Here is a 27223-nt window from a genome sequence, read left to right as displayed (position 1 = left end):
AAAGAGGAAGCAATAGCACATACTACCTCTAGCCTCAGGAACACTCAGGGCTCCTATGTCTGGCTACAGAGGGGAAACTGTATTAACTGTAACTGATAAGACTCGTCAGGGCACATTTATACTATAAAAATCAAATGTTCTGTTCAGAAATAGAAGAAAGCCTGTCATTTAAGATTATTGTCACCTAACTTCCAAGCATCATAACAATGTAGTCTTTCTTAATATTATACAAAAAAAGTCACTTAACTATATTCTTAAATTCTACAAAGCACATTATTCCTCTGTCATTCAAACTAAGGGCAAACTTAAAAAAACACCCACCACATTCGCTCTCCAACTTTGTGTGTAAATCATGTGTAAAAGCATTCTAGATTTAAATGCTTTGCAAACATAACCCTTGTGCTTTCTGGACAGAAGCATTAATTATTTCACATCCTTCTGTTCTCAGAGGTAACAAATGAAATGGCATGCAAAATTCTGAGCATAAAGATGTCAGCCCATTAATAATATGGTGAATGATACGGATTTAGGTGACATAATATTCATGGCTCATGCCAACTGTTTACAGATCATTCAGACGATAAAGTGATTGTGGTAAATAGGATTTTGAATTACAGGTTTCTTAGAAAAGGACAATGTCTTAAAATCTGTTTAATGAAGGCAAAAGGAAGTAAAACATGTTAAATAAGCATTAGGCACGTGGAGACATTAATTACTGTCTAATTTTCGGCTGACATGCCCAGTTCCACCCCGTCTCACTGCGCTAAGGTGACTGGGCCTGACGCTGAGAGGAACACAGTTCTTCTCGTGCTGATGAACCTGCCAGAGGAAACACAGTCTCTTCCAAACACGCCAGCCCTGGCCGGTGCGGCTCTGTGGTTAGAGCACTGGCCCGCGGACCAAAGAGTCTCGGGTTAGATTCCGGTCAAGGGCACGTACCTTGGTTGTGGTTCAGTCCCCGGCCCTGGTCGGGGTCGTGCAGGAGGCAACCAATCGGTCTCTCTGGCATTGATGTTTCTCTCTCTCTCTCTCTCTCTCTCTCTCCCCCTTCCACTCTGTCTGGAAAAATATTCTCAGGTGAAGATTAAAAAAAAAAAAATCAAACAAAACAGAAAACAACAAAAACACCATATTCTACCAGAGTGCCACTTAAACGCTTTAACAGGAATAGCTGAAGTCCGAAGTATTGACACTTACCGACTGGTCCGGTCCATCCCCTCCTAGCACCCTGAAGCCAAACCCCGATTCCTGTTTCCGAAGAAAAACATCCAAATCTTTGGTGTTTGGCGCTAAGGAAAACCAGAAAACATTTAAAAAATAAGCAAATACTTTGGTTTATTTTAAAAAGACTAAAATAAAACTAAGTTCAATATTTAGTAGGATATTATAGAGTTTAATAAATTAGATCCTCAGAACTTTCTGAGATGCAATTCACACTTGTATGACACCACAAAACTCAACCACATCTTTGCTTTGGGTTCCAGCCAAACTCTGTATCGGGACTGCTTTAGGGACATCCCCCCGCCCCCGCCCTGTTCAGGTGCTCGGCGCTACACTGCCATTCATTCCTCGTGCCTTCGAATTAATACTACAGTATCAAATTCAGAATTATCCAATTTAAGTTTGATATTTGATAGGTGCAAATGATCTAAATTAATGCTTGGGCAAATCCTGCAAAAAGAAGGCCCATAAAATATGTTTGTTTCAGAAAAACATTCCACATGAACTGCTCACTTAGCCTAACTTTGCAAAATGACATTATTTGAAAAGTAAGTAACAATTAACACCTATCTTTAGCCCCATTTCCTAGCGGGGGGAAATGGAGGGCCCAGGGTCAGGGAAACAGCAGAGCGAGGTTTAAACTCTGCTTGATTTTCATGGGCCAGCTCCTGACACACACGACCTGCCCCCAAAGGGCAGTCATCAGACTATTAAGTCAGAAGAAGTTACTTCAGCCCTGGCCGGTTTGGCTCAGCAGTTGGAGCGTCGGCCTGCGGACTAGAGTCCCAGGTTCGGTTCCTGCTAGGGGCATGTACCAAAAAAAAAAAAAAGTTACTTCATAACTAAAATTTTATCTCTGCGAAAATATTAATGTTACTTATATGTAAGAAGTATTTGCTAGAAAGAGAAGAGAAACATGTCAGGGAATGCTATAAAAAGTGAGATACTGGACAGAGTAATTCCTGACATTGTTCCTTAGAAGCGATGTCTTTTGAGAAATACTTTCTATTAGAGAAGGACACATGAGTCCAACTCATTTATTTTATGGGTTGAGGCCCAGAGGGATTGACTGGTTTACACCAAGCCTAAGAATGCATCAGGCTGCTCCGGCTGGGAGGCTCAGCTGGTTGGAGCACTGCCCCTCACACGAAAAAGGGTGCAGGGCACATACCTAGGTTTCGGGTTCAGTCCTGGTTGGGGTGCATACAGGAGCAACTGATCAGTGTTTCTCTCTCTCTCCCTTCCTCTCTAAAATCAATAAACATATCCTTGGGGTAAGGATTATAAAAAGAATGGATCAGGCCACGAGTGGTAAGTCAGGCTGAAGAAGGGGTTCTCCATAGTGGTACTAATTTAAATTACTGCTTCGCTGTGCTTGTGCCTGGCTTTCATCTTCTTAAACATGGCCTGGGACCATCAAGGGAAAGATCTATAATTGGTTAAATAAGTATGAAGTCAGTTATATATAATATTTCCACCTGTATACATCCTTTCCAAGGTAGATTTAGATCTATTTCTTTAAAAAAAAAAAATACATTAAAAAAATTAAACCTACTACAATTCTACTTTGGAAAAGATTAGCGTTAGTAAGTAAGTTAGTATGAACCTGAACTTCTTATCCTCTCTCAGCTGGACTCCCTAAGGAGTGCACTCTGGCTCCTCCTCAGACCGCACACCCAATTCATCACCCCCATACCGCTGCCAGGAAAGTCTTTCTAAAACACAGTGCAGTATTACCCTCCCTCCAGTTAACCCATCGTGCGGCTCCCTCGCTCTGACCACTCCAGCCGCTCAGCACAGCACCCTAGCCCTCCCCCGCGGCTCCTGCCCTCTGCTTCCCCTTGACAACATACCCCGCCGAGCGGAGCCCCTTGCAGAGCCCAGGCCGTGCAAAGTCAATGTGCAAATGGTATTCCTTCTCTTTCCCTTCTACCTGTCCCATCAACAGTTGTCTTTGAAGACGTGGTTAAAACTTAGCTTCCTATATGACTCAGGGTCTGACACTACCCGAGGTGCTAAACCTGACCATCTCGTACTTTGGACTCATCACCCAGTCCATCCTTCTGTGACTGCACCTGACAGGCTTATTGTACTGATTTGCACACTTATTTGATTACAAATTTGATTTTTCCATTTAGGTTTAATCATCTTTTTGGGTGCAGGGCCCATGTAGCCTATTTATCTATTTATTCCCGTTACTTACTTAGATGTTGGGTAGGTAGTAGGCACTTAATATATGATTTTGAAAAAAAAAATGAAGGAATTAATGTTGAATGTAAATGGAAGAAGCCTAGAGTTATTAGAATGGAATGAAGCAATAACTTTTCAACATGGTTTCGAAAGACGGGAAGGTCCCAGTTATTTAAAAAATTCAAATTTATTCTGTCACATGCTCTCCTGAAATATTCCACAACTACTTACGTTTATCTTCATACAAAGTCTTAGACTTCAGGTAGACCTCGGAAGGATCCGGTTTCGGGGACCCTGACCTGATGATGCTGGGTGGGAAAGGCATGGGCCGGGGAACGGGCTCATCTACGGCCTCCAAACTTCCTGAATTTTCCTTTTTATCAGTTTTCTGAAATGCAAAAGGGCCTCACTTAGTATTTGAAAAAGCCAGAGAGTCGATTAGTATAAACCGTGGTCTAGGCGGGCATGTCCCTGATTCCGCTGCAGAGGTGGCGGGTCAAAGCCACAGCGCAGCTGGGTGCCCGAGCCCACGAGAATGGCCACGGGTGTTTGTGAAACATATTTAACTGAAACTAGAAAAGGCCTAGAGTGATGTCAACAGAAAGGCCTCAGTGAGGCTGTGCTTGAGGCCTCCTGCCCTGTCCCCTTACAGCGGTTCTCAACCTGTGGGTCGCGACCCCGTTGGGGGTCGAACGACCCTTTCACAGGGGTCGCCTAAGACATAACAGTAGCAAAATTACAGTTACGAAGTAGCAACGAAATGATTTTATGGCTGGGTCACCACAACATGAGGAGCCGGGCTGAAGGGCGCGGCGTCGGGAAGGGCGAGCACCGCGCGCACCGACACAGCTGCCTCCGGGACCAAACAGGGACGTGCACGGGCCGCACAGGGGACGGACAGAGTCCTCGAGGAGCCGCACGGCCGCGCACTGAGCCTGACCCCAGGGAGGAGGTTTGATGGGTCCTCACTAAGCACCTGGAGGAGGCAGTGCCGCTGGCCGGCGGGACGCCCACGGGCGGGCGAGTGTCTCGAGGGGACGCGCCCCAGGCCAGCGGCGAGGGACGCAGAGCGAGCACATTCCCACGTTCTTCCATTCGGACAGAACTTGCACACACTGATATCCAAGCAAAATGAGTTCTTTAATAGCATCTTAAAAATGAAATCCAATAAATAGCCTAAGAAAGTAGGGCTTTGAAACGGCTTGTTGTCCTGACTTACTGTGAGGAGAGGGGGCTTTAGACTCGTGTGTGATAGAATAACTTACACTGTCTGTCAGGGAGCAGTGGGCCGGTCACTACAGTGTTGTGCCCGAAGGGACCCCTGGCTGACCCAGACCAGTCAGAGGGCGGGGGACATGAGAGCAGCCCCCCTTCCTTTGCCCCACAGTCCTGGGATTCTGCCCGAGCAGTGAGGGTCACCAGAGACTCCCATCAGCACAAAGCGTCAGGGTCACCATGGTGCACCGGCATCCATTATAAAATGTGAAAAATGATGACTAGAGGAACCAGAGAAATGTAGGAAACTGCAGTGCAACTTTAACTGAATAGGCAGAAAAGAATTCTGCCCACACTGGACCTGAGTGGTACAGTCTGTAAGAGTTCAGAGCCCTGGCGTGTGTGGCTCAGCTGGCTGAGCACTGTCCCATTCACCGAAAGGCCGTCAGTTCGATTCCTGGTCAGGGCACATGCCAGGGCTTCCAGGCTGATCCCTGGTAGGGGGCATGCAGGAGGCAGCCAGCCGATTGATATTTCAATCTCTCTCTCTCTCTCTCCCTTCCTCTCTCTCTAAAATCAATTTTTAAAAAGTACAGACTGCTTCTTTCCTTTTGATTAACACCCCCCGCTCCCATCAAATCTGCAGAGGATCCTATTAGGTGGGCTAGTAAGATTTTATCCATTTGACATCTTTATCAGCCTATGGGTTAAGGTTATGGACGACCACCTTTCAGTTGTGAGATGACAGACCCCAATTCAAGCAAAGGATTTCAGACACAATTGTCTGTATGTCTAGATCCACATAATTGTGGCTACTTAAGTAGATAGATGTGCACCTAACACAGTTTCTTTTGTAGCATTATTCGGTGCATCCTTTTTTAAGGTCTTATTCTCTACACAGGTCCTTCAGTGGGCTCCTCGGGTACTCAGAAGGATGCCAAAGAAACAGTGCTTTAAGTCTGACAGCCAATCACTTTGACAAGCAAATTGAGCACAAGAGGCCACAATTCTCTAGAAAGTCTTGTTCAGTCCTAAATGTGAGGTTATCTAAATGTGGGTATTTACAGACCCCATGAAATTATGTGAGGCAACCTGTCTTCCCTTTGGGCATAGGGAGATGTAACCCTTTCCATGGCCCTCCCTCCCGTGTGCTCCTCTCAAACGCAGAGAAAGGACCCCTAAGTAAGCATGTCAATGACCCACATTTCACCGTTCAGAGGACAGGGTCATGGGCAGCACGGATCCCCAGTATTCCTCCAGCAGAAATACTTAAGCAGGGGGCACATGTCTTCTCTATGGGGCTTCTTCTAACTGCAGGCCTTCCCGAGTCCTGACGCAGCCAGGGCAGACCCCTGGCCCTCCCCGTCCATGATCACCACCTCGGGGCTGTCCTACAGAGGGCACAGGGCATCTCTTTTGGTGGGTTGGGAAGAAGCATCTGAGGACTACTGTATACTCACCATTTTGGCAGTTTTGGTTGGTGAAGGAGGACCTTAAAGAAAATAAGCCAAATTTTAAAAACAGAGGAAGCATCTCCAGATTGCAAATACAGTTAACGTTTAGGATAAACTAGCTTTGACTTTCCGTAGGCTAGTCAATTCTGACACCTCCTATGTGCCAGGCATTAGACACAGATGATCTCATTTCATTCTTCTGACAATCCTAAGGCATAAATGTCACTACCATTTTACAGATCCGGTAACCAAAGACTCAAGCAGATCAACATCATTTCCCTACCGTGGAGCCAGTGGGGAGCAAGGCAGGCCCGTGGGACCTGCTGACACCACGGCAGCGCTCAGCATAGCAGAGAGACTGTCACCTCCTCTGAGCGCATATACCTCATCACCCAGAGAAGAAACGAGAATGAGCAAAGCAAAAACAAAAATGCCCCAACGAAGTTAAACTACGCATTTGCCTCAAAAATGAAAACTAAAAGCCAGAGAGATAAAAGAGTGAAGGGCCAGATTTTATTCTTTCCAGTGCCAGTCGCCATTGGTGTGGATTTAAGAGCCTACTGAAGCGCAAACTTGGTGACCAGTCCTTGGAACAGGATTTATAACCTCTGCGAGCAGTTCATGTCAGCGGATGACCTTGGGAAATAGAAATTTTATTTCTCTAACACGAACACTGTGGGGTTTCATTAACATTTACGGACAGAGACTGGAGCTTCAGATAAAGCTTTATGAGCACAAGTTATCACGCCTGTCCATACGGAACAGATCAGCCGCCCAACACTGCGCTCCCTCAGAGACGCCGGCTCTCTCATCTTTGGGGTGTTCCAGAGGTCCGGACGAAGTGCCAGTGATGGAGAGAGTCAATTTTACTGTTGTCATCAACAGAGAGAAGGGAAGTAAGAGGATATCTTTCATTGAAGTAGCACACTGTGACTTCAGAGTGTGACTCTCTCCCACCACTAAAGCCATAGATCAGATTTTTAAAAGAATATAGAGGGAAAGAAATCCATCACATGTATGAATGAAACCATTAATGACTGAAGAATCTGCTGCAAAAGATGCTGCTCATGAAAGCAGTCAGACAGGACCGCCAGGAAATGCCCACTAGGGACCAGCGGAGTCTGGGGGAGGCTCTGGACCTGTGAGGAAGGACAAGCAACCGGTAAGCGCACGGACACGGACGCTTCTCCTCGTCACGCACTACTCACCTCCTCGTAAAATAAGCAAGGGCACGTCCGCACCTGCCGGAAACTGCTTTAGCACCTCTACCACCTGGAGGTGGGTTAGATTCTGCACATTCTGATGGTAAATTTCCTTAATTATATCCCCTTTCTGTAGGCCTGGACACCACTGACTATCCAACACCATTTTCACCTTCTGTCCAGTGGGGCTGTCAGCAATTGCAAACCCAAAGCCTTTAGGGCCCTTGACCAGAGGGACAGTCACTAGTTCAGGCTGGGAACTGCCCGACGATGCCATGGACGCTCTCTGCTCGCTTGCATCTGATGGCCCATTGAGACGGTCACTGACCAAGAGGTGTCCTGATTTTCCATTCTGGTCCAGAACCACTGCTCCTGACTTAAAATCCTGAGTGTTCACGCTAGTCTCTCCCTTGGTTAATGACTGTCCATTGATGATGGGAGTAGCAGCAACAATGTCCACAGGGTCTTCGTTGTCATCCGGGAGTGGATAACCACGGCATAAAGTGAGGTTTACGTACTGATTGACAGGTACCAACTGAAACATCTGGACAACATCTGCATGGGTGTGACCAAGGACACAGTTGCCATTGATGTCTACAATAACATCACCTGGTAAAAGATAATCATGTTAGGAATATTTAAACCACCAAATAAGTTAATTCTTATTGTTGGGGGAGACAAAACTAAAATTCAGCATCTACATTTAAATTCTGGAAACCTCTAACTGTTCATTAATTGCTGAAAAGTTAGATTTCAAACACAGGCATGTCACGCTCCCTTCTGTGAGACATGTCATTTCCCCTCTCTGGAAAGAATACATAAATGTATAAATCTTAATTATCTTTGTAGCAAAGAGTTACGACCTCAAACTCAAGGGACACATACCAAAAATGACCGCAAATCCGTATCATCGTTAGTGTATCCTCTGTGTCCCACCTACGTAGCCACATTCGCTAGGTACATGGTAGTAGGTGTTCAGTACATAAAAGGGTATCGAGTAACTCCAGTGACTATTTGTACAAACGGGTAATCTTTAAATACCATTGTGTTTCTTGACTTTTAAGAAGCCATTAAGATGTAACTAAACATTCATAATGTAGGGCTCAAGATTAGAATAATATTAGGAACACGTTTTCTCCTAGCCTCTTCTTTTTGTAGAGTTCCAATTTGTCGTCATTCAGATTTCACAAGGAGAAACAAGCAAAACAAAGTCCAATACAAGCAAAGAACATATTAGGACACTGAAAAGTCAGCTAAATTAATCTTGTAACAGTTGGTTTTGCTTCCCTGATTTTACATTATGACCACCACACCTGACATTCACCAGCTGTGCTTTTTTTTCTTAATGTAACCTTAACTTTTTTTTTTAACCCTCACCCGAGGATATTTTTTCCCCATTTATCTTCAGATAGAGTGAGGGCAGGGGAGAGAGAGAAAGAAACATCAATGTGAGAAAGACACATCAACCTGCTGCCTCCCACATGACCCCGACCTGGGCCGGGGACAGAACCGCGACCCAGGTCCGTGCCCTTGACTGGAGTTGAACTCGTGACTCTTTGGTCCAGGCCGACACTCTAACCGCTGAGCCAAACTGGCCAGGGCACAGCCTCAACTTTTAAAATTTGTCCTCTGCCGTCTTATCCACTTGCTGCTTTCATTTGAATATACTTATTTAAACAGTCATTGCCAGCCCTGGCCAGCGGAGCTCCGTCAGTTGGGCGTAGTCCCATGCACTGAAGGGCGGCCGGTTTGATTCCTGGTCAGGGCATCAGCCCAAGCTGCAGGCTTGGTTCCCAGAGGTGTGCCGGAGGCAGCCAATCAGTGTTTCTCTCTCACATTGACGTTCTTCTCTCTCTCTCTCTCTAAAAATCAATTTAAAAAATCTCACACACAAAACAAAGGTTATTGCCCAAGCAGAGGTGATTTAATGTGTTCTGGTTGTATGTGGGCTTTAAAAAATCAACAAGAATGACATGTAAAAACATTAGTCTGTGGAAATTTGTTTCATAATCTAAGAAGATACAGAAATTAGACTAATTAGAAACAGTTTTAACTTTTGCTCTCCTGGTTAAAATCCAAGAGTTTTCATGGAAGTATTGTATTGCTATGCAAATTAGATAATTTTAGACAAATCTGAATATTATGAAATCTCAACATCATATACAATAGTTGTAAGATGTGTTTCATAGACAAAAAGTCAAAATTGAGAACTTAAAAAAAAACCCTTCATTATTAATTTTAATCACTAAAGTTTATTTTATAAAATAATAAAGGAGAACTAAAAATAATTTTCTTTATAAATATAACTTGTTTATTTTAAGTTTTCTTGTTTTGAGTTGCTACCACCTAAATGAAAAAGCATAATTTGAGAAATCCCATATCCTAATTGGAAATAAGTCAATATCCATCATGAAAAATATTATGACAACAGGAGCAGACCAAATGCGCGCTATTTTTACATGGCATGTGAAACAACAGAGTCTAGTAAATACTACAAGAAGCAACCTCGGTGGGGTTCTAAAATCCTTCTGGGAATAGTGCTTAAACCTCCTTCACAACCTGTAACTAGTCTTGAATTTCCCCTCTGCCATAAAAACTGTCGGCCACGCAAAAATTTCTAGAAATTATGAAGTTAGGACATCTATGTAAAAGACATTTATACAGCTCTGTGGAAATGGTAATATCCGTGTCTACCCTTCTTCACATAGCCGCTTAACTTTACTCCCAACCAGTGAGACCAAGCAAGCAGGACTTGGGAGAAAACTGGTAGATGTAACAATTTGTTTGGTGTCACTATAAACATCACAGTGGATCATTTTTCAAAACCGGTTATAAATCAACATTAAATAGTTCCAGAAATACCCCATGTAATCGAAGAAAACCAATCAAAGAGTTTTCTGAGATGGTTCATAAATCTTTAGCTTAGTAAAGCCAAAGGGTTATCTCAAAATTATACAAACTACTCTAAAATTAATAAATTTAATACCTGTTCTCTAAGTTTCCACTTATCTGTGAAGATGGCCCTCCCTCAGAACTAGCATGCACTTTGCCCTGGCTGGGTAGCTCAGCTGGTTAGAGCACCATCCCCAAGCCCCAGGTTGCAGGTTTGGTCCCTGGTCAGGGCACATACAAGAATCAACCACTGCCCAGCCGGTGTGTCTCAGTGGTTGAGCATCAACCCATGTATCAACATCGACCCATGGTTCGATTCCTGGTCAGGGCATATGCCCAGGTTGTGGGCCAAATCCCCAATGGGGGGCATGCAGGAGGTGGCCAATCAATGTTCTCTCTCATGGATGTTTCTATCTCTCTCTCAAATCAATAATAATAAAAAAAGAATCAACCACTGAGGGCATGAATGGGTGGAACAGCAGGCTATGTTCTCTTTCTGCCTTCCTCTCTCTAAAATCAATAGAAATTAAAACACACACACACACACACACAAAATCTAGTATGAACTTAATTTAAATGATAAACTATTTTAACACAAAAATCTTCAGTTGTATAATTTAGTTCTTTTTCTCAATAAAATGATACGTAATATATACTGATGTTCTTTATAGAATTTATTTATTACATACTTGTTCATACATTTTTGCTACAGAAATGTAAAAACGCGTGAGCTGGGTGCTGCCCAGAGGCTAATGGCGATGGAATGCCATACCCAGAACACGTATGCACACGTCTGTGAAACTGCTCACCTGGTGCGATTTTCCCATCCTGGGCGGCGGGACCTTCCTTCAGCACGTTTTTCACTTGCAGGAACTCATCAGGCCTGTCTCCGCCGATGATGGTGAAACCAAAGCCCATTGTGCTTTTTTTCAGTGATGCTCGAACAAGGATGCCTTTAAGCTGGGATGGATCACGCGTGAAGTGGGATTTTTCCGTATCTGTCAGAATGAGAAGTGGGTTAGAGACAAATATCATGACAATGAATGGGGCCCTCAAAGGCAGTATTTAAGATAGTCTATATAATTTAAACATAAGGAACTACAAAGAAGAAAATGAGAGAGACTCAAATATAATGGGACAGTTAGAATTTAAATTCATCAACTAAGTCACTGAAAACTAAAACTTAGCGAGTACGTCATTTCTCTTTTACATGATTCTTCCATGTTACTTGAAAAGTAAAAGCACCTACTTTTCCTCCTTGTTGCCTTGTTTGTTTGTACTTACTTTCTCTCACCCCAAAGAATCCCTTATCTGAAGTCAAAATGGGAGGGACAGTCGCCTTATAAAACTCCTGAAAGTCGTGGACACTCACCCAGCCGCCCGTGTCACCCGAAGGAGCACCCGCTGAGCTGTGTGTGGAAAACACTATTCTAGGAAGAGGAAGACAGCCGGCTGCAGCCTTGACTTTGTATCTGATGAAGGAGAGAATCCCTAAACTCAGGAAACACTTCCTGTGTCTTTCCCTTGCGCTTATGTTTACTGGATACTTCGGGAAGAAGACGCCCAGCTCCACTGAAGAGCCCACCATTAGAGATTCCTCAGACCGTCCTAGAACGAAGACTGTCCATGTTTGAGAACACCTCCCGTCCCGTCCCGGGCCTCGCCCCCCCCCCCCACCGGGGCCCCACTAGTGCACCTCTGAAAACCCTCAGGACCAAACGGTGCAGATTTCTTATTTACAAAGCATTGTTTAACAAATTTTTGTTCGATGGTTTAAAATTTTCTGCCAAATATTTTTAACAGCTCTATTAAGATATACTTCACATATTACAGAATCCAGCCATTTAAAGTGTACACGTCAATATAGTGCAACCATCACCACAATCTAGTTTTAGAAAACGTTCTCCTTCCTCAAAAAAAGAAATTCCCAAGCCCATTAGCAGGTACTCTTTCTTCCAGACCTGAACTCACACCCTAGTCTTAAGCAACCACTAATCTACTTCTGTCTATAGATTTTCCCAATCTGAACATTTCGTGTAAATGGAATCATATGACGTGGTTTTTTGAGCGGCTTCTTTTGCTTAGCATGTTTTTGAGGTTCATTTGTGTTGTAGCACATGTTTGTACTTTACTGCCAAATAATGTCCCACTGTATGGATATAGCACATTTTATTTATCCCTTTATCAGTTGATGGACATTTGTTCCCACTTTTCGGATGTTAGGAATAATGTTGCTATAAACATCCTCTAAAATTTCTATCTTTCTGATTTAACTTTCCCTGACACTTCATAACCCAGTTCAAATGTGATGTGTCCTCTGCTTTGCAAGTGCCCCTGGCCCGGTGACTTTCTCCACCAAAGCTGAGCTGAGGGCCCCTCCTTTGCATCTCCACTGTACTTTGTATGTCTCCACTAATCACAATGAAAGCTATCAAGTATTTGTTACCATTTGCCAAATACCATTGTAAGCACTTTACATGAATTAATTTGCAACTCAGAACCACCTTAGGAGATAAGAACTATTACTATCCCTACTTTTTCCAGATGAGGAAACAGAGGCACCAGGAGTTTAGGGAACTCACCCAAGGTTCCACAGCAGGATCCAAACCTGCTCCGCCCTGCACTTTTAACTGCTATTCTAGGATGCCACCTGTCACCGCACATTGCTACTCTGTTTTCTAGATTAGTCTGTGAACTCTTGAGGGCAAGACCTGTCTTACTCCTAATTGTTTTGAGCACCATATGCCTAGCAAAGCACTGGGCATACGGCAGGTGCTCAAAAATATTTGCTAAATCAAATGCAAACCTTAAGGGAGGGGACTATTTTTTGAGGAGTAGTTATAAAAAGAACTATTTCTCTCATGGGCAACAGAGGTGGGGAGCCTACTCAATCTGGCCATATGACCATATAGACCAGTAATATAGTCATTAATGACAGATGGAGGAGGGGGAGGAGTTGGGAAGGGATGAGTAGAATGTAAGAAATTTCTGGGCAGCTTTTTCAAAATACACATGGGTAGGCTCAGCAAAATCTCAGGAACTGTCTAGTTTAAAAAGGTTCCGCAAATGATCCTAATATTATTAATACCATCCCATTTGAAAGGCAAATCATATGAATTATTTAGTATTTGTTCATATCAGTTAATGAAGGCTCCTGAATGGCTACTGATATCAGACCTAAGCAATTAACTTGGGAGACACTCAACGAATGAGTGATCTCACGCTGGCCAGGCCTTAGAGGCTGGTAAACAATGCGATCTTCAAATCAGAGCCTCAAACCCATCGCAAAGCTCAGTCCCTTCTCCCAGCAACTCCCCGCTTTCTGTATAAGCCGCACGAGAAAAATCTCAGTATTCTCAAAACCGGCTGATGTTTTATTAAGATTAGTCCTATCTTTACAGTGACAACAATTAGACATTCTCTGAATTTTAGAGCCTCAACAATGAAAAGCTCAAAGTCACTTTTAATTCACTCAGTATATTAATGTCACATGTTAGGAAAAAGCTCTACCTGGTTTTGAAGAGCCAGTATCGGCCTGTCCTGACTGCTTTTTCCTCCTGGCTTCCTCCACCGGGTTTTCAAACTGGGTTTTCTGGTTAAGGTGACTGTAAAATGCAGAAAACATGCATTTCAGTTTGAGACAGAAGAGTTTCATTATTTTAAACAGACTGTCAGACCATTCGGTCGCCAAAGCGTAAGGGACAAACACAATCTTCAGACATGGGACACAGACCCCAGCGGGAGGACATCCGGCAAGTAAAGAGGAGCCCGGCGCACACGGAGCCGCACACGCTGCTGCAAGAGCCCCGTGGCCCCTTCGCTGACGCACCCCACAGCCAGCGGCAGTTTCAACACTGCGGAAGAAGCCCTCGTATCAATGCAGTTAGAACTGTTGATAATTGATTAATTTTTTAAAGGCAGTTAATAGTAAGAGGGTGTTAAGTTTCTCTAAAATGAAGCAGCTGCAAAGACACTTTTGAAGAAATGTGAGTACAGAGCCATCTAGAATTTTACTGCCTTTTCCACAGACCCACATAGGATTTCAGCAGCAACTAAAGAACAGGTTTGCTTTTATCAAATGATAGCACAGAACAACTCTTGCACACTTAGCTTTTTTCATAATTGTACAGTGATTAAATGAATTATGTAACTACAATGTAAGTTTAACTGGTATTTCTGATTTGGGGACATTCACAGTTGACTTGGAAAGTATACAAGTCTGCGGGAAATAGCAGACAAGAGGGAGACGAACAAGGTAAGCAGTTAGCCAGTAGGAGTAAATATCCTACAGACAAGAGTGTGTATCACAGAGGGGACAGGGCACGGGTTATTCCGGCAGGCAGGTCAACTGGACGTGGTAAGAATGCTACTGCCCTGGCTGGTGTACTCAGGTGGTCGAGCGTTGTTCTGTGCACGGAAAGGTTGCTGGTTTGACTCCCAGTCAGCACATGACTGGGTTGTGGGTTCGATCCCGGGTAGGGGGTGTGCAGGAGGCAGCCAATTGATGTTTCTCTCTCTCTCCCCTTCTCCTTTCCTCTCTCTCTAAAAAGTAAATTAAAAAAAAATATATATATATATATATATAAAATGCAACTATTGCACAAGACATTTAGGACCACAACTAGGTCTGATACAGAAACAATGGAATGATATTTGAGCACTTACAAAGCACAAGTATATTTTAGCCAAATGATATGCATTTTCCAGCAAAATCCATTTTTTTAAAAAGTTACATGAGAGAACACCAACAATTAAACATCAAGTCAACAGAATTTCAGATTATGACTATCTTTAGCTGGGCCGAGTATTACAAAATCTGCACAAATATAGCCCCACCACTTGAATGATGGCTTTGCCATCTGCGAGCATTGCTGGCAGTGGCGGAGGAGGGGAGCGGCCAGGTTCCTGCCCTTTCGGTGGCGAGCGCGTTCACTCAGACAGACGCGGCTACTTCGTTTCAGCTCTAAAGACGGCAAGTTCTGCTTGACATTCTTTGGGTTCTGATGTCACTAAATCTCAATATGCTTCTGCTGCTTACTATGACGGGTGCCTTACCAACCGAGTGAACTGTTAACCCTCAATGAAAATAAGATCATCAGTGTTAAGCTAGGTACCATTTTTATTTTATTTATTTTATTTTTTTTAATCCTCACCCGAGGACATTTTTTTCCATTTTTTGTTCAGATAGAGTGGGAGGGAGAGAGAGGAAGAGAGAGAAAGAGAGAGAAACATAGATGTGAAAGCGACACATCGAGTGGTTGCCACCCACACGACAAACTGCAACCGAGGTACATGCCCTTAGCAGGAACCAAACCCGGGTTTCTCTGGACCGCAGGTCGACGCTCTAACCGCTGAGCCAAACCAGCTAAGGCGGTACTATTTTTAAAGTTATTTATTAAATACTGACATTTTCATATTCTTGAAAAGAATAAAACAACTAGAAACTGACACTTAAAAGAAAGAATAAACTTGTTTAGAAAGGACCTGGTTCACCTCAATGTCATCTAGAGCTAGAATGACTCACTTTGCCACCCAGGCATTATAATATAAAAAGTAGTAATTTGTATTTATCCTCTTTGTAGTGTGTGGGAGGAGGGAATAGAAGTATGCAAATGAGGAACCCTTTTCCTGAAAAGTCTTTGACAAAAGAACGTAAGATTGCAGTGACCGGGAGAGTACTGGTAACCGGCACCTTCACTGCCTAAATTACAATGCCGCCCAAAACAAAACAAAAGTAAAAACACTCTCCTTTTCAATTAGTTACTTACATCCTCAACATTGTTTAGATGTAACAGATTTTGTTTTCATATAACTAGCTATTGGAAGTAAGAAAGGAGATGAAAGATCAGAAAAATTAAACAAGGGTAGCAAACAAGCATGATTGAATATATTACATAGAATTTGGAATCTCATCTGTATTGGAGTTGTGTGTATACTATAGGGATTTTTAAAGTTAATCTCAGCAGCCCTGGCCAGTTTGGCTCAGCGGTTAACGCGTCGGCCTGCGGTCCAGAGAGACCTGGGTTCGGTTTCCGCTAAGGGCATGTACCTCGGATGCAGTTTGTCCCCGGCCCTGGTTGGGTTGTGAGGGTGGCAACCACTCGATGTGTCCATTTCACGTCGATATTTCTCTCTCTCCCTCCCTCCCACTTTATCTGAACAAAATATCAAAAAAAAAAAAAGTTAATCTCAGCAAACAAAACCATTATTCTTTTATGAAGAATTTGAGATATTAAAGCAGATGTATATTTTGACTTTGTCACCAAAGTGCACCAAGACATTTTATGCAATACAATAAGACAACATTCCTAATATATATAGGCATTCTTGTGGAAGGCCTGTCCTTACATTTTTAGAACAATTTTAGTTTAAAAAATAAATTAATCCATTTCCGAACCCCGTTCTCTGAAATAAATACAAAGAAACACTGCCACCGCAGTTGGTGTTACTACTGCGATGCTCCTGCCAAGAGCAATCTTCGTGCCATCTGCTTTGACAAATAAGAGAGCCAAAGAGTAGCCATTCAAGTAACAGCTTTTTATCTCCATCAGTAAACTCGCTGCAGATTACTGTGGTCGGGATTCAAAACTGAACCCATCTGGGAACCCAGCCACAGCCCACGGCTCAGCTGACTTCACGCTGATGTGTGCATCTTGAGTGCAGCCTGCTCTTTCTTAATCTAATAAATTACCCTCCTGCAAAATGAGCTCCTTCTGGGAACAGCCGTACAAACCCTGTGGCTGCTGCTGCTGAGACGGGCCATTCCACATACCTCCGCGACAACCGGGGGCAGGTCACTTCAGGGCCTGCCCCAAAGTTGCTTCAGTATTACAGCCTTGCTTGATGAGAACCAGATCATTTAGCCAAGAGTTTGTAACAGGCAAATGACTTTCACCTCTTGACCACGTATTCAAATTCATCGGGAATGGACAACGAGAGAACGAGGATCATTAGCCCAGAAACGTTCAGCAGTGTCCATGGTACATAACAGCTGATTGAAACCCAATTTAAATAGATTAAACTACTGGGGGGGTGTGTGTGGGGGGTGTTCACAAAACCTTTTTAGTTGGCCTTCAAATACTCCCTGGACTTAAAAAAAAATGTTTGTTTTATTTGAACTAAATATGCTTTAGAAAAAAAAAAATAACCAAAGAGCTGTGGTATACTTTTCACATCACAATGTCAGCAAGATACTAAATAGCAGAATGAAAACAAAATTAGCATAGCTTTTCAAAGGAACCAAAATATTGACTTTGAGAAGTTACAGACCTGAGGGTCAAACTGAGTTGTTTCCTTAGGGTGCAAATTAGATGTGTAAGGATTGCCAAAAGATCTCTCTGAGCATGGACTCAAGAAACAATCCATACATGGGAGTAAAGACTAGAGTTACAACCACAGTCAGAGGTACTTACTTTAAGGACAAGTACCAAGAAGTGACATTTGTTTATGCCAACAAATAATAAAAAATTAACAAGCAATCATAAAACTAAAAGATTCTCAGGTCTGCTATTTTTTCCAGGTAGTAATATCATTTTGCCTCCACTACTCAGGCAGTAGGTTCAGGCTCCCAGTTTCCAAGGAAACAGTAACATTTCTGATGCAATTATTTGCCTAGTACTAGATGCCTGAGGTCAAAATTGTATCTATAGCATTTGGAAGGAAAGCAACCCCAATGGTCATAACAATACAGCATAAATGAAGAACAGAGAAAGAAAAATTAGATGTTGATGCTACCTTAATTTCGCTGGCTAACAAAGGCAGGCATTTGGTGTTCTGGCCAACATATGTTCGTGTACATTTAGCCATAACAGCTGTGTAAGGAGCAACTTTCACCCTACCCCAAATTACTACATTTTCCTGGATTAACTCCTTAAAACAGAGAGTGCTTTTACTTTTTTTTTTTTTTTTTTATCCTCACTCAAGGACATTTTTCCATTTTTTGTTCAGATAGAGCGGGAGGGAGAGAGAGGAAGAGAGAGAGAGAGAGAAACATCGATGTGAAAGAGACACATCGAGTGGCTGCCACCTGCACGACCAACCAGGGCCGGGGACAAACTGCAACCGAGGTACATGCCCTTAGCGGGAACCGAACCCGGGTCTCTCTGTACCGCAGGCCGATGCTCCAACCACTGAGCCAAACCGGCCAGGGCCAGAGAGTGCTTTTAATCAGATACTTCAAAATTCTGGAGCATATGGCCCGCTGCCCCAAAAGTTCCCCCACTGTCGTCGGGGCCGCACAGCGTTAGTGCTGGACGTGACCTTCGCTGTCCACCCGGTGCAGCACCCTCATCTCCCAGTTCTCGTCTACTCTGCAGAGGCTGCAGCAGTGATGCTGACTATTCCTGACCTGGGCAACTCCCCTCCAGCTCTCCCTGTGGACTTCGAAGCCGCCTGCTGGGAGGCCTGAGAGGGAGTGAAGGCCCAGGCCCTGCCCTGCAGCCCCAGTGGGGGAGTGAAGGCCCCCGGCCCTGCCCTGCAGCCCCAGTGGGGGAGTGAAGGCCCAGGCCCTGCCCTGCAGCCCCAGTCGGGGAGTGAAGGCCCAGGCCCTGCCCTCGAGCCCCAGTGGGGGAGTGAAGGCCCAGGCCCTGCCCTCGAGCCCCAGTGGGGGAGTGAAGGCCCAGGCCCTGCCCTGCAGCCCCAGTCGGGGAGTGAAGGCCCAGGCCCTGCCCTGCAGCCCCAGTGGGGGAGTGAAGGCCCAGGCCCTGCCCTGCAGCCCCAGTGGGGGAGTGAAGGCCCAGGCCCTGCCCTGCAGCCCCAGTGGGGGAGTGAAGGCCCAGGCCCTGCCCTGCAGCCCCAGTGGGGGAGTGAAGGCCCAGGCCCTGCCCTGCAGCCCCAGTGGGGGAGTGAAGGCCCAGGCCCTGCCCTGCAGCCCCAGTGGGGGAGTGAAGGCCCAGGCCCTGCCCTGCAGCCCCAGTGGGGGAGTGAAGGCCCAGGCCCTGCCCTGCAGCCCCAGTCGGGGAGTGAAGGCCCACGCTCTGCCCTGCAGCCCCAGTGGGGGAGTGAAGGCCCAGGCCCTGCCCTCGAGCCCCAGTGGGGGAGTGAAGGCCCAGGCCCTGCCCTGCAGCCCCAGTCGGGGAGTGAAGGCCCAGGCCCTGCCCTGCAGCCCCAGTCGGGGAGTGAAGGCCCACGCTCTGCCCTGCAGCCCCAGTCGGGGAGTGAAGGCCCCGGCCCTGCCCTCGAGCCCTCCAGGCCCTCCTGCAAGTGGGCGCAGGAGCCGCGGGCCATACGGCTAGCTGCACAATGGCAGAAATGCACTTGGGAGGGCAGTAACCCAGGTAAGCAACTTACTCAACATAGTACGTCCCGTACTGAGGGTCCTCTATTTTCTCCCAGCCATAGGGAAGCTCTGTAAGGAAAAGAAAAAGAAACTGAGTGACATGCCTGATTCAAAGCCAGCGTGAGGGAGTTTGCCATGCGTGAATTTAAATGTTTGGGAGACAGACAGTCGAGGGCTCGCTTTCCAAGAGCAAACCGGTTGAGTCTGAGTGGCTTCTTCAATAGCCAGTGTCTCAGCAAATAACTAGAACCTCAGCACATGAGATGACATTAAACTCAAATGTGTTTATCGAATCATAAACCATGAAAATGCTAATTATTTTAAAAATCATCTGGAATAGAGTAGTCCCCTCTTATCCTTGGGGCACATGTTCCGACCCCAGTGGATGCCTGAAACCCAGGACAGTGCTGAACCCTCTACATACATGTGTGTGTTTCTTACACACACACTTTTCCACTTAGGAAAGCACTTCACAGCTTCTCTTCGGCCAACCCGAACTGCCAGCATCACTTTCCTTGCACTCTGGGGCCACTGCTGAGTAAAGTGAGGGTGACTTGAACACAGGCACTGTGACGCCGCGACAGTCAGTCTGACAAGGGAGCCGGCTGTGGGCAGTGCACCCAGTGCGGATCCGCTGGACAAAGGCTCGATTCACATCCTGGGCGGGACCGAGCAGGACAACGCGAGGTGGCTGCACACGGCTCGAACAGTGCGCAATTTAAAGCTTATGGATTGTTTATTTCTGGGATTTTCCATTTAGTATTTTAGCACCATGATCGTCTGCAGGTAACTGAAACCATGGAAAGGAAAACTGGATGGGGGAGGGAGGGTCTGTCCTATTTCTTTCGTTTAAAAAGCGTGGTAGCGCTGATTCGAGACACCTGCCCTGCAGTCCAATGCAAGCAGCAGCCGCCCATCAGAGTTCTCACTGTGACACAGAAGACCTGCCCACTATTTCTATCACATTCTGACCCACTTCTCCCCAAAGGAAACGCCAGCCTTGGGTTTTTTACATTTCAACGGGGCAGCCTCAATTTGCTTAAAATCGAAGAAAATGCCTACTTTCCCTTGCATTAACCTGATCTGAGTATCCGAAATTTTATTTTCCTACCACAATGCCTTGTATGGAATCTGTATTTGTATGTATAATAACAAAGAAATATCTTACATAGGATTATTATATATTATTTATTCCAAGTAACTGACCCATAAAATATAACCTGAAAAACCGAATATTTTTTCCAACACAAACTGACCCTATCAGAAAGAATCCTTTTTTCTCTCCTACTCTGTTTTCCAAAATAAGGCTTCTCAAGAATCATTAGTCAGACGTGGATTAAGTTGACAGGAATGTTCCTAGCAGGTGGTTTTAGTGCTATCAGTTAGACATAGGAGCCCAGCAAGAAGGGCTTAATAAATAATAACCCACAGTTGTACACTATGATAACCCCCACTTAAAAATTTTTTTCTTTATTAATTTTATAGAGAGAGGAAGGGAGAGGGAGAAAGAAACATCGATGTCAGAGAGATACACTGACTTGTTGCCACCTGCACAAACCCAACGAGGGCCGGGGATGAACCGCAACCGATGTACGTGCCCTTAGCGGGAACCAAACCTAGGACTCTTGGTCCTCAGGCCGATGCTCTAACCGCTGAGCCAAACCGGCCAGGGCATATTTTCAATTTCTTTAAGAGTTTTTCTGCTATGCTGGAGCACACATGCACACGTGTGCACACATGCAGATGATGTATGCTGGACAGAAAATCGGCTTGGCTACATCAAATGATTTGTTGATGCTATATCTGGCCAGTTATGAAGTTACCAACTTTATTAGTAAAAACTCCAGTATAATGAACCTAACAACCTATATACGATGTCTTATGTGCCAATAAAACTTATTATTCTACACGCAGAATAAAAGGAGAAACCAGATGACTAGCCTCTGGATGGAAAGCTCACCCCTTCCTCCAGCACCTTTCTACCTGTGCATGCGCAGCGACTGGTGGTTTTGAAGCCTGGTGAGCTTTTGCGGTTTTCCTTTGAAAGACCTGGCTGAAACGTCTGAGGCAGAGGAGACGACAGAAGTTGAAAAGGAGCTGCTAGGTGGAAACAGGGGAGAACTGAGGCACACTTCCGTTCCCTCTGATTTCCCCACAGGCACCATCATCAATGAACCCGGAGCGATATTTTATGTCTAAGCAACTATTACATGGATGAGAGTATTTGTTGGATTATGTCTGTAAAAACTGCCTATGGTAACATTACCAAGGCTTTATCATTAAGGATCTTCCACGTTTTTCCTTTCACAGAAGTCCCGACCCAGCATGGGACTGAAGGTGCCGTGTGAGGGACTCCAGGTTCACGCACCGCAGGCCATGCTCTGTCTTTGGAGAAGTCCGGAAAAGGAAGGAGCTATGACAGGTGAAACATTCCACGGACACCTGAAAAGTCACTAGTCAGGATGTGCTGATACTTAACAAGGATAAAAGACCAACATAAATATACTTTAGAGTTAACCTGGAAATTAATCCAGCATTTTAGTAACACTTAAAGCAATGAGCAACTAACAGCTAAAAGTATAGCCCTTTCTTTAGAAGAGTAAAACTGATGACAATTTATCTTACGGGTTAATCACTTTAAACCCTTACCAGTGAGTGATACCATTAGCCAATTTTTTTTTGCAAGACAGATTAATACAGATAAAGAAGTGATTATTTGCTCCTTTAAATAAAAGCGAAACTAAAAGACCCAGCACACAGAGTGGGTCAATTCCTTCACTGATTTCCTTCCCTTTTTTCCTTTCTCCCTTCCTTCTCTCCCTCCTCTCTCCTTACTTATCTAATCTAAAATTAGAAGCACAACTCTTGCGCAGACCGGTGTGCTCAGTTAGCTGGGTGGTGTCCTGCGCACCAAGAGGTTCCCTTAGACCCCAGGTCAGGGCAAACGACTGGGACGCAGGAGGGACCGGGTAGGGGCCTGCGAAGGCAAGCAATCGAAGTCTCCACCTCACCGTGACGCTTGTGTCTTTCTCTCCCCCCCCCAAAAATCAATAAAAATATATTTTAAAAAAAGAAAGAAACACAATCCTTGACCTCAAGCAATTGATCATCTAAACGGGAAGACAGAAGAGATAAATGATATAATGTAGATAAACACAAACTCTCTGGGGGGAGTGCAAGAAATGACACCAACCACCTGGCAAGAGTAACCACGGGAAAGCCTCTAGCCAGGGCGAGGTCTGAGTAGTCTTTTTATTTATTTTTTATTTTTTATTTTTTATCCTCACCCGAGGACATTTTTGCATTTATCTTCAGGTAGAGCGGGAGGGAGAGAGGGAGGAAGAGAGAGAGAGAAACATCGATGTGAGAGACACACACTGACTGGCTGCCACTCGCACGACCCCAACCGGGACCAGGGACAAACCGCAACCAAGGTACGTGCCCAGAGTGGGAACCGAACCTGGGTCTCTCTGGTCCGCGGGCCGACGCTCTAACCGCTGAGCCAAACCGGCCAGGGCTGAGCAGTCTTGAAGGACGGCTGGAGGTGGGGAGAGGAGGCGATCTAGACAGATCGAAGCCACCGAGGTGCTGAGTAAGGATGCCTGGCATTTTCGGTAATTACGAGCCATGTGACTGGGCTGGGGCGAAGGGCGTGTAAGTTCTGTCTTGGAAGCCAGCACGAGCCACATCTGGACGCCACAGGGAGGAGTTCGTTCTTTATTTTGATGACTGAACTGATCAAGCTGGACGGCGACGTGATTACATTTATATTTGAAAACGATTATGGGCAGCTACAATAGAGGATGAAATGGGGGAAGTGGAGTGAGGATAAGGCAGAGAAATTAGAATGATGGAGGGCCTCGATAAGACGTGTGAAGGCGAGGAGGGAGGCCGCGGCGTGGACAGAGGTGGGTAAGAGAGAGGCAGGGCTCAGACACCAGCAGGAACACAGGGAGGAGAGGGAGGCCGCGGCGTGGACAGAGGTGGGTAAGAGAGAGGCAGGGCTCAGACACCAGCAGGAACACAGGGAGGAGAGGGAGGCCGTGGCGTGGACAGAGGTGGGTAAGAGAGAGGCAGGGCTCAGACACCAGCAGGAACACAGGGAGGAGAGGGAGGCCGCGGCGTGGACAGAGGTGGGTAAGAGAGAGGCAGGGCTCAGGCACCAGCAGGAACACAGGGAGGAGAGGGAGGCCAGGGCGATGCCTCGGTTATGGTCTTCTGGCATGAAAATGATAAAAAGTTTTTTTAAATCAAATATTGTTAAATGTCTACTACAAACATGGCTGTGGGAATAGGAAGAAGGTATGATTTGGGTTCACGGGTGTTTAGATGGCAGAGACGATGGAGAAAGTGCCTCGTCCACTGGACACTCGAGGGGGCAGGTGTCTCAGGTCCGACTGACAGACGAGGTAGTTACTGCAGTGAGGAGCATTTGGTGAGAAGCAAAGCTGAGAATGATAATTCGTTTTTAGCTCAAGGAACCGGGGGGCTGTGAGGTCACTGCTAAGGGCAGGACCGGAAGGGACACGGAAGACGCGGCTCACTGAGGGAGTGTCTGGTGCCAGCGTGGCAGAGACATGGCACCATCTCTTCAGCTCGTGAACCTGGTCCTCAGAAGACACAGGTAGGAAGACCAGGACCTGGGAGACGCTGTCGTCAAAGCCAACACAGTGGACAAGGTCACCAGGCGAACTGTGAACAGGAAAGGGTGGAGGACGGTCCTGTGGCCACAGGAACAGGTGAAGGAGCAGAACCCTGATGCAGTTCTGGGCGCTCCACCTGAAGGACGCTCTACTAGGATGGCCACATAATGCACTGCTTGCTTCTGATAGTCAAGGGGGCACCGGTTTTGTTTGTTTGTTTGGTTTTGTTTTTTTTATCCTCACCTGAGGACATTTTTCCATTTCTTTGTTCAGATAAAGTGGGAGGGAGAGAGAGAGACACACACACACATCGATGTGAAAAGGACACATCGAGTGGCCGCCACCCGCATGACCAATCAGGGCTGGGGACAAACTTGCAACCGAGGTACGTGCCCTTAGCGGGAACTGAACCCGGATCTCTCTGGACCACAGGTCGACGCTCTAACCGCTGTGTCAAACCGGCCAGGGCTGGGGGGCATTGTTAATAATTATGCTGGGACAACAGGAATAAGCTGGGTAGGTCCTGACTAACCAAGGCATATGGTCACCCTTAATGGAAAGAGCATTAGGTCTTCACAATCATCCACTTCTTCAAATTTCCATAGAGGGAAAGAATGGGAGAAACTTCCAACGTTTCTGAGCCCCTTCACTTTCTTCTGCAGGGATGAAAAAACATCCTATCTAACTGGTGAGTTTAGAGGATGAATTCAGTGTGCCTGGCTCAGGGCCTCTTGGGCTCCCTCTCTGCTGCGGATGTCAGCCTGCCTGCAGAGAGACGTGACCTGGTCTGGTCTGCGGCATGCTCGCCTGGTGGGAGGGATCGGCAGCCTGAGTCTGCCTCCTGCGGGGAAGAATATCAGCAAGTGCCCAGAGGTGCAGAGCTAAAGCCACGTGATGCTCATGCATCAGCGGTATTCTGACCTCACCTCACTGCTTCTTGTATTTTACTTCTCTACTGATGCCAAACCAGTGAATGAAGACAGAACTTGATCAAGAAGGATGACCAAAATAACCTGGGGGTTAGAACAGCTTCTCTCCTTGCTTCCTTTCTGCTCACCTTGCAAATATTTACATCTCTATGGAAGGGAAATACAGACAAATAAGGCAAAACCATTAATCTTCTAGAATACAGGTGTCTAGTAACAATGCAATAGAATTAGCGTTAGAATAGATATGTGTCACATGGTACCACTGAACACAGAGGAGAGAATACCTATTTCTGATCTGGAAGAGAGTGACAGAAGGGACAACAAAGACATTGTACCTTAGATGTGAGTTTAGAAGGATAGGCAGGTATGAGCTAGGTGGACACAGGGAACAAGGCTGGATCCTGGCAGACAAATGGGCATATAGCAAAGACAAAGACAAAAATGTGGCATATTTATGACATGGAAATACTTGGAAAAAGAAATATAGAATATGGTTCAATTATAAAAAAATCCTCCCTATTTCACCAGGGAGTCTAGACTTGTTTCTGCTGACAACAGAGAGCCACTATAGGTCCCTGAGCAAGGGGAAGGTAAGAAGGCAGTTTCCTGTTAGAAAGATTAACAGGTAATATAGCCAGTTTTTGGATTATGTAGCCATATTAGTAAAAAATGTGAACATGTACCTCCAAGATATATATACTTATGCATAAATATATATGTACTACTTACTAATATGTACGAAACAGAGCACACACAGAATATGCAAACCGTCAGTGCTACCGTTTTCTTACTGTTAGCATGGACTTGCGTATTTGTCATTATCTTCAATTGGTGCCATCTTTGCAGAGTTTAAAGTCACACTGCAATTCTGTCTGGATTAAAAACTGTAACATGGTCTCTAAACCCACTAAACCGGACCCAGTGAGCCACAAAACTGCACAGCGCCCGACAAGAGTAAGACGCCCTGGGTGCCACAGGAGGGCCATCACACCGAGCCACCTACAGAACTGCGGCCTGCGCCAGAACAGGAGAGAAGCTTAATTTATTTTTTTCCTAAAAGAAACATTACAAAAAAATAAGTTCTAACTTTTCTTTTTCCTGTATACCAAAAGACAGTTTGAACACTGACATTTTGAAGGCCACTGGTATAAAGGATATACTGGAGAGGTAACTGTAGGAAAAAAAATCTAAGGATAATGCAAGTGTGTGATGATCAGAGGAATGGAGAGAAAGATATAAAAGAAAAAGCAAGAGGACAGATGGACAGACAACTATGTAAAAAAAACAAATAAAGCAAAATGTTTGTTGTAATAGCTCAGAGGTGAATACATATAAGTATTCTGTCAAATTCTATCAATTTGTCTATATGCTGGAAATTTTTTATACTAATATATTGGCAAAGTATAGAAACAAGAAAGAGCAGCAGGGTTGGAAACTATACAGGTAACAGAGCGAGAGGAGAGGAAGAAGCAAATATGGGTCCGGACGATTATGAGGGTGGACTAATGACAGAAAGAGATGGGTGGCTTCAGGAGAAAAATGTTTCCTTCTTTCTTTCTTTAATCCTTTCTTTTTCCATTGATTTTTTTCAGATAGGGAGGGAGGGAGGGAGAGAGACATCAATTGATTGCCTCCCAAACAACCCCGACAGGAGCCAGGGATCAAACCTGCAACCAAGGCACATGCCCTTGACTGGGAATCGAACCCTCAACTCTTTGGTCCATGGTCCAACGCTCTTAACTGCTGAGCCTAGCCAGCCAGAGCAAAAAATGTTTAGTTTTAAATACATTTACTTGAAATGCTAGTAGGACATTCAAGAAGAAAGTCAATGGGAAACAGAAATAGCACTTAGAACAGAAGATAATACTAGAGATTTAAACAAGGGACACAACTCCAGTAAACAGATAGGAAAGCTATGGAAATAAATACACTCTACAAGGGAAAACAGGAAACAGCAGAGAATTTAACTAAAACAAATAGTGGGCAGGAAAAAGGGGGAGACCAGCAAAAGGGATATATATGCCTGAGACGACTAATACCACATTCACAACCTTTCAACAGTCACATTCTATAGTGTTATATATTCTCGTTTCCCTTTAGAGTAGCTGATTGCACCATTAAAAAACTTACTGTTGAAAGCCTTATAGAGAAGGGAAGTATGTTATAAAAATGATTTTAAAAATTATTTCTTAACGTAATA

The 27223-nt window shown here is 45.0% G+C and overlaps 1 protein-coding gene across 3 annotated transcripts in view; it reads right to left on the bottom strand.

Moving 5' to 3' along the window:
• The window catches only part of MAGI3 (membrane associated guanylate kinase, WW and PDZ domain containing 3), a 204757-nt gene that overhangs the window by 25050 nt on the left and 152484 nt on the right, over positions 1 to 27223 (bottom strand). For 2 of the 3 annotated variants that reach the window (XM_036272469.1, XM_036272471.1), the window contains exons 7-13: positions 19463 to 19520; positions 13685 to 13779; positions 10984 to 11172; positions 7289 to 7891; positions 6087 to 6118; positions 3643 to 3799; positions 1198 to 1289 (exon numbers count right to left, since the gene is read on the bottom strand). In XM_036272469.1, coding sequence (XP_036128362.1) covers positions 1198 to 1289; positions 3643 to 3799; positions 6087 to 6118; positions 7289 to 7891; positions 10984 to 11172; positions 13685 to 13779; positions 19463 to 19520 — 1226 coding nt within the window. The remainder of the gene's footprint in view (positions 1 to 1197; positions 1290 to 3642; positions 3800 to 6086; positions 6119 to 7288; positions 7892 to 10983; positions 11173 to 13684; positions 13780 to 19462; positions 19521 to 27223) is intronic. The other variant, XM_036272470.1, reaches the window with a different exon arrangement.

This window comes from Molossus molossus, unplaced genomic scaffold (genome assembly GCF_014108415.1).
Source record: "Molossus molossus isolate mMolMol1 unplaced genomic scaffold, mMolMol1.p scaffold_m16_p_20, whole genome shotgun sequence".
Taxonomy (NCBI): Eukaryota; Metazoa; Chordata; class Mammalia; order Chiroptera; family Molossidae; genus Molossus; species Molossus molossus.
Note: the sequence above shows the minus strand (reverse complement) of the source record. Positions and strands in the feature narration are given on the sequence as shown.